Below are 12,670 nucleotides of genomic sequence, written 5' to 3' on the forward strand. Positions count from 1 at the left end.
AGCAACCTTAATGTCCACTGAAAGGTGAATGGATAAAGATGTGGTGTATATATACAACGGAATATTACTCAGCTATAAAAAAAGAATGAAATAATGCCATTTGCAGCAACGTGGATGGACCTAGAGATTATCATACTAAGTGAAGGAAGTCAAAGGCAAACATCTATTGTAACATTGCCCATTCTCTTCTCTGTAGGGGAGCAGGGCACTGAATCGAGTGCCAGAGCCCTAAGAGGAACAGGCTCTTGCCCCTCCCAGCTGGCCCGGGGCTCAGGAGGGAGCAGGACCCCAGTCAGAACCCTGGTCCTCTCACTCACTAGCCATGTGACCTGAAGGAGCGTCACAACTCACTGTGGCATGAAGATAGTAATGTCCCCTCCTATGACTGTTGTGAAGATTCAGGAAACTGTGTGTGCAAAAGGGGTTTACATGGGGCCCAGCACACAGTAGGTGCTCAGTAAACACCTGCTGAAGGTGATGATGCTCAGGATGCAGTTAGCAGGGTGGCCTTCCTCGCGGGCTCCCACAGTCACCCTCAGTTCTTCTCTCTCCTTCACCGTCTCTATCCAAAGCATCACTAACCCAACAACCGTCTCCTCAGGTGGCCTTACCCTGTCATTCCCACTGCTCCTGCCCCATTTCTGGTCTCACCACCTCTCACCTGAGCAACTGACGCAGCCTCCTGATTTGCCTTTTGTCCCAGGTGTATTCCAGTTATTTGTCTCATCTGCATACCTGGGCTGCCAAAGTGGTTTTTCAAAAACATTGCTCCGCTTCAAACCTAAGGAATCCTCACTTACATGACTCAGGAGAGAATTTAAACCCCTCAGCAGAGGCACAGGAGACCCTTCATAATTTGGCTTCACTGGCCTCATTTTTACCGCTGCCCACCTCCTCCCTACAGGTCAGCCAGGGTCAGTCCAGCCCTAAGGAACTACTTACAACTCTCCCAACAGGCCACGCTCTTTTGCACCTCTCGTGCTGGCCCCTCAATCTAGAATATTCTGTCATGTCTTCTCTGCTCATCTTTTAAGATGCATCCCAAGTGTTCCCTCCTCTGGGAGACTGTTCCTACCCCTTCCCCACCTTGTTAACCTCTCCACCCTCTGCTCTTCCCCCGGGACACGGAAATTCCTTCCTGATGGCCTGTCCTCCCCACTAGACAGTGAGCTCCTCCGCGGCAGGGGCCCTGACTGACGCCGCACGTGGGACCCTGCAGCCTGCCTGCGCACGGTCGGACTGCACCCACGTACCCGGTTGCTACATCAGCTGTAAATGGACACTGGTGATACCTGTTGAAAGCTCTCCCGCAGATGGCTCTGATCCTCAGAGTGGCAGAATTCCAAGATGTCCTTTCCTAGAAGATCCTAAGTAAAGAGACAAGCTTTAATAATCCCTAAGCCCACCTTTCGTTATTTACAGATCGCTGTTAGACAAGAGCGTGCACATATATTCCCTTCAGTCCACCTCCTTCAGCTCATCCCATCACAAGGGGAGAAAACGCAGGTGAAAATTTTCCCCTGGAGCACTCACGGAGCTGGCATCTGCTACCCTAACCTCAGTCCCTTTGGCATGTTCAATACCGATGTCTAATTTTCCTAAGGCACTAGATCAGCATCTGCAGAATGCAATTTTATTTTTGTTTGCCTTGGAGAGGCAACCTGTAATAAACATATTTTAATAAACATAAAGAGAAAGCACATGACAGCATGAGGACAAATGTGGTGCCTACGAAACCTGGAACTGTTTAACTGGGGAAACTGGAGCTCTCTTGTGGCTGCAGAAATGCTCCTATCATAAAAAAACCTGTACTTATTAAAAGCCTGTTTACTACCTACCTTCACTCATCTACGTCTTAGTCAAAGGACCTAGCACTAACCCAGAACAAGAGTGTGTTTTGCAATGAAACCAACTAGAATAAGATAAACCATCAAAAGGCAACTCCAAATATGTTAAAGGGAAGGGGTCCAGTTGGCAATGTTTTAAATGGCAAAGGATTCAAACTAAGTCATCGATCAGAACCCAAATCAGCAAATGGCCTCAGTGGGGGCTGACATCGACAGTGGAAACAAAGTCTTCTCTGTGTGCCAGGAAGCCTCTAAATCAGTGGATCTGGCTGGAAATAGACTGCCATCAGAGGTTATGGTGAATTTGAATTTGGAATCGGATTCATTTCCCACTTCGTTCCATCCCAGAATCTGGAGTTTGCATGAATCTAGAGATGTAGAACTATATGAATGGTTCCAGTGTTTCAGTCTGTTCTGTTTCTAGTTCTGAAACATACATGTGATTAAAACACCCATATCAACGTGCCTAAACTTCGTTCTCCAGAACAAAGATCATTTTCTTTCCTTCTTTTTTTGTTTAAACACTTTTTTTTTGGGGAGGGGGGAGGTAATTAGGTTTATTTATTTATTTTTTAACGGAGGTCCTGGGGATCGAACCCAGGACCTCGTGCATGCTAGGCAGGCACTCTACCACTGAGCTGTACCCTCCCCCCGAAATGCTTTTTATTTGAAAGAAATTAAAATCTACAGAAAATGGAAAGGGTAGTAGAATGAACACCGGGCATCCCGTCCCTTGACTGCTAATATTTTGCCACACTTGCATTTCTTCTTTCTTTAATATACATGAAAACATAAATACGCAAGTGAAATATATTAAAAAATACAGAAGTGAAGTAGCTTTCATACTGACACAAATACACACATACTTAAACATTTCTTGTTGAATCATTTGAAAATAAGTCGCCAGAAATCTCAACACTTCTCCCTGAGTCTGTATCTCATAAAAATGACCTGATCTCACAAACCCGTAACATATCGTATTACACCTGAAACAGTCAGTAATTATTTGATAAAGTCACCTGATACTCCCTCCCTCCATACGAACACTTGCTCACTTGTCTCCCAAATGTCCTTCATAAGCTCTATGTCTTCAGGCTGAGGACTCAATTAAGGCTCTTACACTGCATTTTATTATTCTGTCGCTTTGCTTTATCTTAATTTGGAACAATCTCTCCTGCCTTTTGGTGTTTCTCATGACTCTTGTGTTTCTCACTGACTTTTTTTTAAAAAAAGGTTTGGAACAAAAACCTGAAAACGTGCCCCCAGTATGAAGAGGTTCCAAATACATTTGAGAAACAAGCTGTCAGGCAAAATTAAGTGAACATCTTTAAGACTTTGCAGACTCTTTCACATTAATGTAATTTTAAAATTTCTAAGAAGGAGATTTCCTGTTTGGTGTTAATCAAAATTAACTGGTCAGAGAGCCCCTTTTTCATAGAGACCCTCAACTTTTGTTTGGGAAAAATCAGCTTAGAGAAGCAGAATGGCGAGGCCAAAAAATGGAGAGTAAACTTTTTAAGCGGCACAGCTGCATTCAGTGCTCGTTATTGCTTTGGACGGACATTACCCTACCTAGGCAGGGAGACGGGTATCTTTTATGCTGTTTCCCTATGCTGTCATTGCGTTGTACCTTGAGCAAATGAGGTAGATGCATTTTTAGTAAAATGAAATCTCTAGGTGACTGCCGTGGCTCAAAACCACCCACCTGTGGCTGGTAGCCAATCACGCTGATGCACCTCGGGTCCACAAATGTGATGATCCCATCAGAGTTATGCCGGGATAAGAATTCCGTGGGCACCGACATCCCGCTCATGTCCATGCACACGGGAGAGCTGGTCACCTGGAGTGGAGAAACATGTGTGGCGGTGGTTTTAACAGAGACAGGGATGGAGAAGGGAGCTGCACTGGAGAACGGGAACAAGCCACGTGGATTTTACTTCACAGATCCTTCCAGGTCATGAGCACAATGAGTCTAAAGTGTTTCAGGCTGTCTTGGTCACACCTCGGACCAGCTGCAACTGTGGGCTGCTTTCTTTACGTCTCTGAACTTCAGTTTCCTCCTCGGTCACTGGGAAATAGGGAGCCTCATACAGTGGTTGTGAGGTTCAAAGAGACACTGGACATGAGACCCTGGCCCAGGGCCTGGCACACAGCTGGTGCTCAGAAATGTCAATGCCCTTCCCTTCCCCCACCTTTCCTTTACCGGGGATGGCAAGCCGAGTCTAAGGAACTGGTCAGAATACTTGGAAGGTCTACATTAGTGAACTGGATTTACCCCAGTATTCTTTCTTCCCCATCTGCAAGGAATAACCAGTGCTTATCATATGTGATTGAAACAGTTTATTCATGTGTCTGAAAATGGTAAGACCTAGGAAAGCAGGGACGTGGAAGGTTAGTATCCGCTGAACTACACCTGTATGTCCCCATCATTAGCACAGGCAAGGCCCTCAAAGCCTCAAGCCTCAAGGAGGAAGACTGGGTGGCTCCTGTGTGTGCAGACATTGAGCCGGCGGGCTTTGCATTCCTCAGCGCATTTAACTGTCATGAGATTAAAAACGCACGTTTCCCGCCCTTGGGGAGCTCGCAGGGAAGGAGCATGCGCTCAACTACCTGCACAAAAACAGACCGTGGAGAGTCTTACCTCTCGTATGAGCTCAACACTAGGCGTGTAGGGAGGAGGGACTGATTCATTTCGACTAAGCAGGTAAATGAAATCATTTTACTGGATCTTGAAAGATGAGGAAATAGGAGGGAAACAGGAGGAGGAGTTTCGAAAGGAGAAGGGAAACAGGGCAATACCAGGTGGAAGGAACAGCCTGCAGACACCCACAAAGGTAGGGAAGAGCATGGTGGGATTGTGGAAAAGGGAGTGATGTGGTTTGGGAATAAGGCATGAGAGATGGGAGGGAGGAGATGAGGCTCTAAGATGAGTGAGTGCTTTATCCCATGGGGAGACAGTCACGGTGATTAAACGGGTGTGATGCGAGCAGAATAACTAGTACAAGTGCAGGGGATGGACTGATTCAGGCCCTCAGTGAAGCAAGAACTCTGCTGCTCCTAGCTCACAGTCCCGCTTTCTCCTCCCAGTTTCAGCCTCATCCTTCTCCCAGAGTGAGACATGGAACCCAACAACGGGGAGGACACAGGAGACCAAAATAGTCATCCAAACCTACAGGTTCTTACTCTTTGCAATAATAACCCCTTTTGGAGATGGAAGAGGCTGTGAGCTTTTTCTTACCTGGAGTCTTCCGATTGCCACAAGGCAATATTTACTGCCTTGTCCCACATCGGCATCTTCTTCCGGTATAGTCATCCCTGAAATGAGAAATGTCAGCGTCATCGACAACATGCCCAAGATGAACAGAAAAGGGGCAGAAGCGCCCATGATTTTATTTACGCCTGTGATTTTATTCATGCAATTGAAAATACAGACCCACTGTTGACCACGCGGGGTCTGGGGAGCTACCCAATGAATGAACCAGCCCCTCAGTCATTTCCAGCTCCTCTCTCTGCCTGATGTCTGCTGACAATTTCACGTGTGTTACCATCTGCATCGGCGAATGATGTGAAGGAATTTACGGAAGATGAAATGCAAATTACTCATTTATACATTTGCAAAATCTGGCTAAAACATTTGGTTATAAAAGAAATTTCGGCAAGGAGTGTATAAGGGCATTTCAAATTATGTAAATATTTCACTTGTCTGTTGACAAAGAATCAAAGACCATCTGAGGCAGAATCATGGACAAAAACAAAAAGTAAAAGTCACCAAAACTGAAATTACTAACTTGCCGGGCAAGAGAACACAACCAGTGTTCCCCCTTCTGGGATAAAGTCAGGGTTTTTCAGGGCTGGAAAGGAGAAATTAATGATAGTAATGTTGATTAAGCACTGAAAACCAGTGCTCTGGGTAGGAAGTAATTGGTTAAAACAACCCTCGTTCTTTGGTCAGAAAAGTGTCTGCTGTGTTGTCCAGTGAGGGTCTGGCTCAGGGTTGCTCAGGGTACAAGGTTCTTGAGCAGCTTAGTTGGTTAGACCTGTTGCAGTGAAATAAGCCTTCCACTCTGGTATCTCCTAGGCAAGTGCCGTTAAGTAGAGAATTCCCTTTTATACTGCATAACACTTAACATAAATATTTTCACACCAGGTCAGACCAAAGGTTCACAGGGATAACATCAAACAAGTGCAGTGACAGCCCATCAGTACAGACCGTCAAAGGAGCGTTAACATGGCCGCGGTTCCAAGAGCCAGAGAAATGTCACTCCCTCCTCATCCCCACCACCCTCTTTGTATTCCCCTCTGCTTCCCAGCCCTTTCGCATCCACTCCCACAGGGAACCAGCCTCTCGGGCGTCTGCTGTATCCTTGCTGTGCTTCTTTTGCACAAGTGGGCATGTACGTGTGTATTCTTTTACCTCTTCTTCTATGAAGAGCCATGCACGGTAGGGACTCTTTTAGGCTTTGCTTGTTTCACTTGACAGTATGTCCTGGAATTCGCTGCACAAACATTCATAGAGATCTTCCTCGTTCTTTTTTAGAACTGCATATTGCTGTATTATGCAGATTAACCAAGACTGAATACAGCCACTTTCCTACGTATGAACATTTAGGTGTTTCCAATGTTTTGCGACTACAAACAAGGCTCCAAAGAATAATCTTGCGATACCCGTTTTCTTAAGAATTGGAGGTGTAGATACACGTATCAAGAGCATTCTCAAGTGAAACCAGTGTTTTTAAATTCTGAAATTACTTTGTCTTGCAGGTGCGTGGTGATAAAGAAGACAATGACTACTAGGACAGGTGATGCTAACGCTAATGGCAGTTCTCACCCATCAGTGCAAATACCGACATAGTGAAAATGGCAAATAACATCTTCGTGCTGTTAGGAAAATAGTTTTACCTGTGAGGGTCCCTGAAGTCATCTCAGGGACTCTCAAGGTCCACAGACCAACCTTGGGAACTGCTGCTTTGGCTGTTGCCATTCCTCGGAGTTTGAGGATGGTCCTCTCACCCTCAACTGTTTTTCATCCTCTCCCCATTGCCTCTATTGATGACCACATAATAGGGAGACACAAGACGATGTCTCCAGTCTAGATTTTCCTCTGGAATTCCAGACCCTGACTCCACTTGCCTGCAAAAAATATCTACCTCACTCTCACAGGCTCTTCAAACTCACCATTGCTCAAGTCTTCCCACCCATACCTGCTCCTCTTTCTTCTGTCCTGTGGAAAAGACAGCTAGTGACCAGCCCTGCATCCTCTCCCTCTTTCATGCTGAAAGACCCTGAGTTATTCAGAGCGGCAGTGTCTTCTCTCTGTGAGAGTCAGAGGTGGGTCAGGTGACGCAGCCCTGGCCTATGAAATGTAAGCAGAAGTCAGTGAGCGGGGCTTTCAGGAAAGTTCTTTCTTGCAGTGAAATGCGAACGTGATGGTGGAGTTTCAGCAGCCGTCTTGAAGGCAGGAAGGCCATGGTCACAGAGTAAGGACTGCAGAGCAGAAAGCTAGGGGAGTGAGTCCCTAATTACATCACAGAGCCACTGTACCAACCGTAGACTGCCTACCTTTGGGTTCTCTGTCTCAGAGGAAACTACATAAAATTACTTTGTTTAAGGCACACTTATTTTGGGTTTTCTGTTACCTGCAGCCAAACTCAATCACTTCTTAGTATACATCCCGATCTCTATAGAAACATCACTACCCGCGGTGAATATGTCACTTACTTGGGCTGACAAGCAGCCAGACCCACATCATATTTGGAGGGAATCCCCCTGCTCGAGCTTCCTGGTAGAGGATAAGACCCCAGCCCCGGCTCTGGAAGTCAGAGAAGCCAGATTTTACCTCTCCATCCTTCCAGGGGGTAGGGGTGGCTGGAGCTCCTCAGCAGAGCAGCGTCCAGTATCCTGGCCAGGCCGCCGCTGCTGGTAGTCTCCGTGCTTCAACCAGTTTCAGTAGGCAGTGGCCTGCTAAAGCCACCTAGGTTTCTGTCCATTTTCCAGATTTGGTCCCCTGACCCATGAAAGACTGGTCTGATTGGTTTGAGCTATTAATCTCTATCCAATAATTCTCTCCGTGCTTCGGCTTTCTGGCGTCATTCTCTGTTAGAAAGCAGTCGATATACCAGTGACTCAGTATCTCAAGCTAGAACTCCTATCACCATCCTCCACTCTCCCTCTCCTCTTGCCTCCGACACACCGGTGGTCACCGGACCTGGCTGCTCAGCATCACAACTGTCTTTGCCATCTGTCTGCTCCTCTCCGTCCTGTTGTCTCCGTAAGTCAAAAGCCTCCAGTCGGGCACATATGGTCCTTCACGATTCTGAACCATGCTAAATTAACTGCCGTTCCTCCAAACACCAAACACCAGGCAGTTCTCACATGAACAGCCCACATGTGCCTTTAAGGACGTTCGGTTTCCCACTCCTTGGGAATTAAAAGCCTTATTCTCTCAAGGGGACCATACCATCTGCCGATACCAGAATGATGAGTCTGGCTGGGCAACAGCGCATACAGACGGCTGAAAGCACAGAGCTAACAGTCAGGGTCGCTAAGCAATGAGGAAGAAGGTTCTTTCCTGCTCTGTAGATGGACAAGGGCTACCCAGATCTGTGATGGACAGAGATGATTCCATAATCACAACTGCATTTCAGGGTGGGAGGTGTCACTGAGTCCAAGCCCCCAAACACTTGAATCACACGCCCACTCATTTCTGCTTGAACTTCTCCAACTGTGGGGCGATCACTACATTCCCAAACGACTCAGTCTGTCTCCTTGAGACCTGAAGTTCCTAGACTTGCCCTTGGGGTCAAACACTCTTCTGTGGCACGTCCTTCAGACAAGGGAAGAGCATGCTGTGTTCCCGAGTCTGTTCCTCTCTGGGCCAGACATTCTTGTGTCATTTAACTGTTCTTCCCACAAAAATGGTTTTAAGTCTTCTTACACCCTGGTCACTCTTCTGAACGTGTTCTGATTGCCCGTACTCCCCTAAAATGTGTTACCCACAATGCACTAGGTGTGATCATTACTGATCCTCTCACCTCCTCTATTTTGGGGACCATGGAAGCTGGCTTACTGGCACCAAAAGGAGGACTTTCAGGAAGAAAGGAGTGAGTTGCGGTAACAGCTCTCCATAATCAAAGAGCCCTTGATTTTGTATTTAAAAAAAATCACAGGGGAGTTATATTTCTAGCTGAGATGGAATAATAGAGATCAAATTTACCTTCTGGCCAAAAACAAATAAACAAGAAACAAGACATAATAAACAATGGTCTTCAAGACACTGGTTATCAGGCAATGAATAAATGCAATCCTTGAGAGATGGGAAACAAGTAAGTTAAGACTTATGACTGCTCCAAATTCCTGCCCTAAGAGAGTTTCCAAGCCAGCAGTTTAAATTGCACAATGACTGGCATCAAACAAAAAATTGCCAGGCATGTATGTATTGGAACGGGAAAATACAACCCATAATAAGGAAAAAAAAATCAACCAGTCAAAACTCACTCAGAACTGATAAAGATGTTGGAATTAGCAAATAAAGACATTAAAACTGTTAATAACTGTACTTCATATGATCAAACAATTAAATAGAGCCAAAATCAAACTTTTAAGGATGAAAACTATGATATCTGAGGCAAAAAGTGTCCTGGATCATATTAGTGGCACAGTACAAGAAAAGATTAGTGAACTTGAAGAAATAGCCATGGAAACAATCCAAAATTAAAAACATAGAAAAGTAAGAATTTTCTTAAAATGAGCATCAGTGAGTTGTGGGAAACTTCAAGTGGCCTAATTATGTGCAGTTGGGGTCTCTGAAGGAGAAGAGAAAGAAGGGAAATAGAAAAAATATTTGAAGAAATAATGGCTGAAAAATTTCCAAATTTGTTGCTAAGCATAAATCTGCAGATATAAGAAGTCTAACATACTCCAAGCACAAGAAACATGAAAATTATACCAGGACACATCATAAATATCTCAAAACCAGTGATAAAGAGAAAATCTGCAAAGAATCTAGAGGGAAATAAAGATACGTTTACATACAAAGGAACACAGATACATGACAGTTGATTTACTTTCAGAAACAGCTTAAGTGAGAAGGTAACATGTTAAAGTATTAAAAGAAAAAAAGTGTCTACTTAGAATTCTGTACTAAAAATGTCTTTCAAAAACAAAGGTGAAATAAAGGCTTTTTCAGACATATAAAAGCCAAAATAATTCAGCAGCAGCAGATCATCATTATTAGAAATGTTAAAACCATCTTTAAGGCAGAAGAGAGATAACACCAGATCAAAGTATAGATCCACAGAAAGAAATGAAAATAACTGGAAATGGCAGCTATACAAGTAAGAATGTAAGATTATTTTCTTATTAAATAAATCAGTAACATAAAGGTTTGGAGGAGAAAACTGGATGCATACGATTGTGAGATTCTATAACTGCACGTGAAGTGGTATCATATTGCTTGAAGACAGACTGCAATAGGTTAACTGCATATTATGAGTCCTAAAGCAACCACTAAGATACCAAACCAGTTACAGCTTATCATTCAAGAAAGGAGATAAAATACGAAATCATTAAAAGAAAAAAATTCCAAAAGAAGGTAGGAAAAGAAAAAAAGAAAAAGGAAACAAAGAACAAATGGGAAAATAGAAAACAAATAACATGAACTAACCATATCAATAATCACATTAAATATAAATTGTCTAAATGTCCCTATTAAATGGCTTAGTTTGTCACACTGAATACACAAGCAAGACCCAACCATATGCTGCTTAGAAGAAATACATTTTAAATTTAAAGATCTACGTTCAACGTTGTTTGTGTCTTGGATGGTTTTTAAATCCTGCTGGGGGCAGGATCCATATTCTTGTTTCACTTAATGGAAAGTTCTCTAGCAGGTATATGCCTCTGACAATGTATAAAACAGAAGTAAGGGTCCCTGGAGCCACGCTGGACCTCCATCTAAGCCTGCCTGAAAACTGAGATCCGTGTGATGTCTCCACATCCAGTCTGGGAGAGGCCACTACGGGCTACCATGCTCATGAATGGGACAGCATGTACTGTCACAGACTGGAGATCCAAAAATTACTTGAGAAGGAAGTCAGAGTGCTAGAAGATTTAACTCACTGATCCATGTCCCCACTCACCGATTTGTTCACGCACATCTCAATAGACGGCGTTAGACCTTATATCTCTGATTCATATGCATTTAGTTTTTTTCAGTTTTTTCACTCATATAAGAAATATAATTGTATGCATCCTTCTAGATAAAATCTTCGAGTGTATCAATGACTTATTTAGCATAAAAGCCCTGGGAGTGAAATGGCCAGCTCAGAGAGTACATGTGGCACTTCACTATGGGTTATATTTGCTTTCCTTTGACTTTATTTGAGCATGTATTCGTTTTCCACTTGCTCTTTTTTGGACAGCCTGTACATGCTCTTATCATATAAAAGATCTGTTTTGGGTTTTTCTCCTCATTAATTTTTAAATTCTCATCGTATATTAATATGTATGTGTCTCGTGAGTAACTCTTTTTAAGAGTAAAGTGTTCATAAATTACTTTTTGTTTTCTTTAAAGTATTTTATTTATTTATTTTTATAGAGAGTATTATTAAAGTAAAGATAATCAAAACTGTCGTTTTTACTCTGTGGTTTTTGCCTTTGGGGGTCATTCTGTGAAAAGCACAACCTCTCCCCTCAGAACATGTAAAATATTCACCTATATTTCCATGCAGCATTTTTACAGTTTCATATTCACCTTTAATAAATCTGAAATTTGTCCTTGATATTTTCTACTTCATGTTATTCCAAGTGGTTAGCCAGTGGTCCTCAAGCTTCGTACTAATTTTTTTCTGTCCCATTAACTGAAAACGCCTTCTTCCTCACAGACCACATCTCTAAGGGCCTCTCGTGTCTTCGGCCTGTTTTAGGTCTTTCGTGTTTGTTCAATAATTTGATTTGTAAAATTCATTTATCACATCTTAATTACCTAGGCTTTAAAGAATATTTTCACATATGGTAAGGTAATTACTTCCCCGTACTCTGTTAATCAAAATTTTATTAGCTACTTTTATATTAATTTGACCAAATGAACTTCAGAATTAATTTTCATGTAAAAGAAATCCCATTGGGACAATTGTTGAAACAGTATCATAGACTGGTCAGAAAAAACTGAAATTTTCTTTGTAATACTAAGTCTTCATATCAAAGAATACACAGCTCTCTGCTTAGCCATATTCATATATAATTCATATATTAGCTACATTCATATCCCTCAGTATTATTTTGTAGTTTAAGTAAAGAAATCTTATGTATTTCATGTTAATATTATTTACATGTATTTTAAATTGTGGCTATTTTTGTACATGAGTATTTTTCATATTGTATCTTTTAATGTGTTACTGATTTTTTTTTGGTATTTCCTAAATGGCTTTGTACTCAATTTTCTAAAAGATTTTCAGTAGATTGGATTTGTTTTTTTCAGGTAAGCATATCATCACAATTAACGTTAATTCTATCTTCCTTTTCTTTCTTTTCTTCCTTTCAAGTAATTATGCTTTATTTCCTTTTCTTATTTTATTGCCTGGAGTAGAGATTCCAAAACAATGCTGGTTTATAGCGGTGACAGCGAGCATTTCTCTCATAGTCCTCGTTTTAATTAGAACCCTTCTAATATTTCACCATTCTGTAAGGTACTGATTATTGGTTTCAGATATTTGTTTTGTCTACGTTAAGGAAATATATTTCTATTATTGGTTTACAAAGACATTTCTTTACTAAACAAAATAAGAACTAAAATTAATTAGCTTTCCTCCTTTAATTATATTAGC

The 12,670-nt window shown here is 42.5% G+C and overlaps 1 protein-coding gene across 8 annotated transcripts in view; it reads right to left on the reverse strand.

Annotated features, from left to right (window-relative positions):
* The window catches only part of ARNT2 (aryl hydrocarbon receptor nuclear translocator 2), a 163,565-nt gene that overhangs the window by 36,287 nt on the left and 114,608 nt on the right, over positions 1–12,670 (reverse strand). For all 8 annotated transcript variants that reach the window (XM_064480649.1, XM_064480648.1, XM_064480651.1 and 5 more), the window contains 3 exons: positions 5,086–5,162; positions 3,553–3,687; positions 1,293–1,367 (listed from right to left, as the gene is read on the reverse strand). In XM_064480649.1, coding sequence (XP_064336719.1) covers positions 1,293–1,367; positions 3,553–3,687; positions 5,086–5,162 — 287 coding nt within the window. The remainder of the gene's footprint in view (positions 1–1,292; positions 1,368–3,552; positions 3,688–5,085; positions 5,163–12,670) is intronic.

The sequence above is a fragment of the Camelus dromedarius genome, chromosome 29 (genome assembly GCF_036321535.1).
Source record: "Camelus dromedarius isolate mCamDro1 chromosome 29, mCamDro1.pat, whole genome shotgun sequence".
NCBI lineage: Eukaryota > Metazoa > Chordata > Mammalia > Artiodactyla > Camelidae > Camelus > Camelus dromedarius.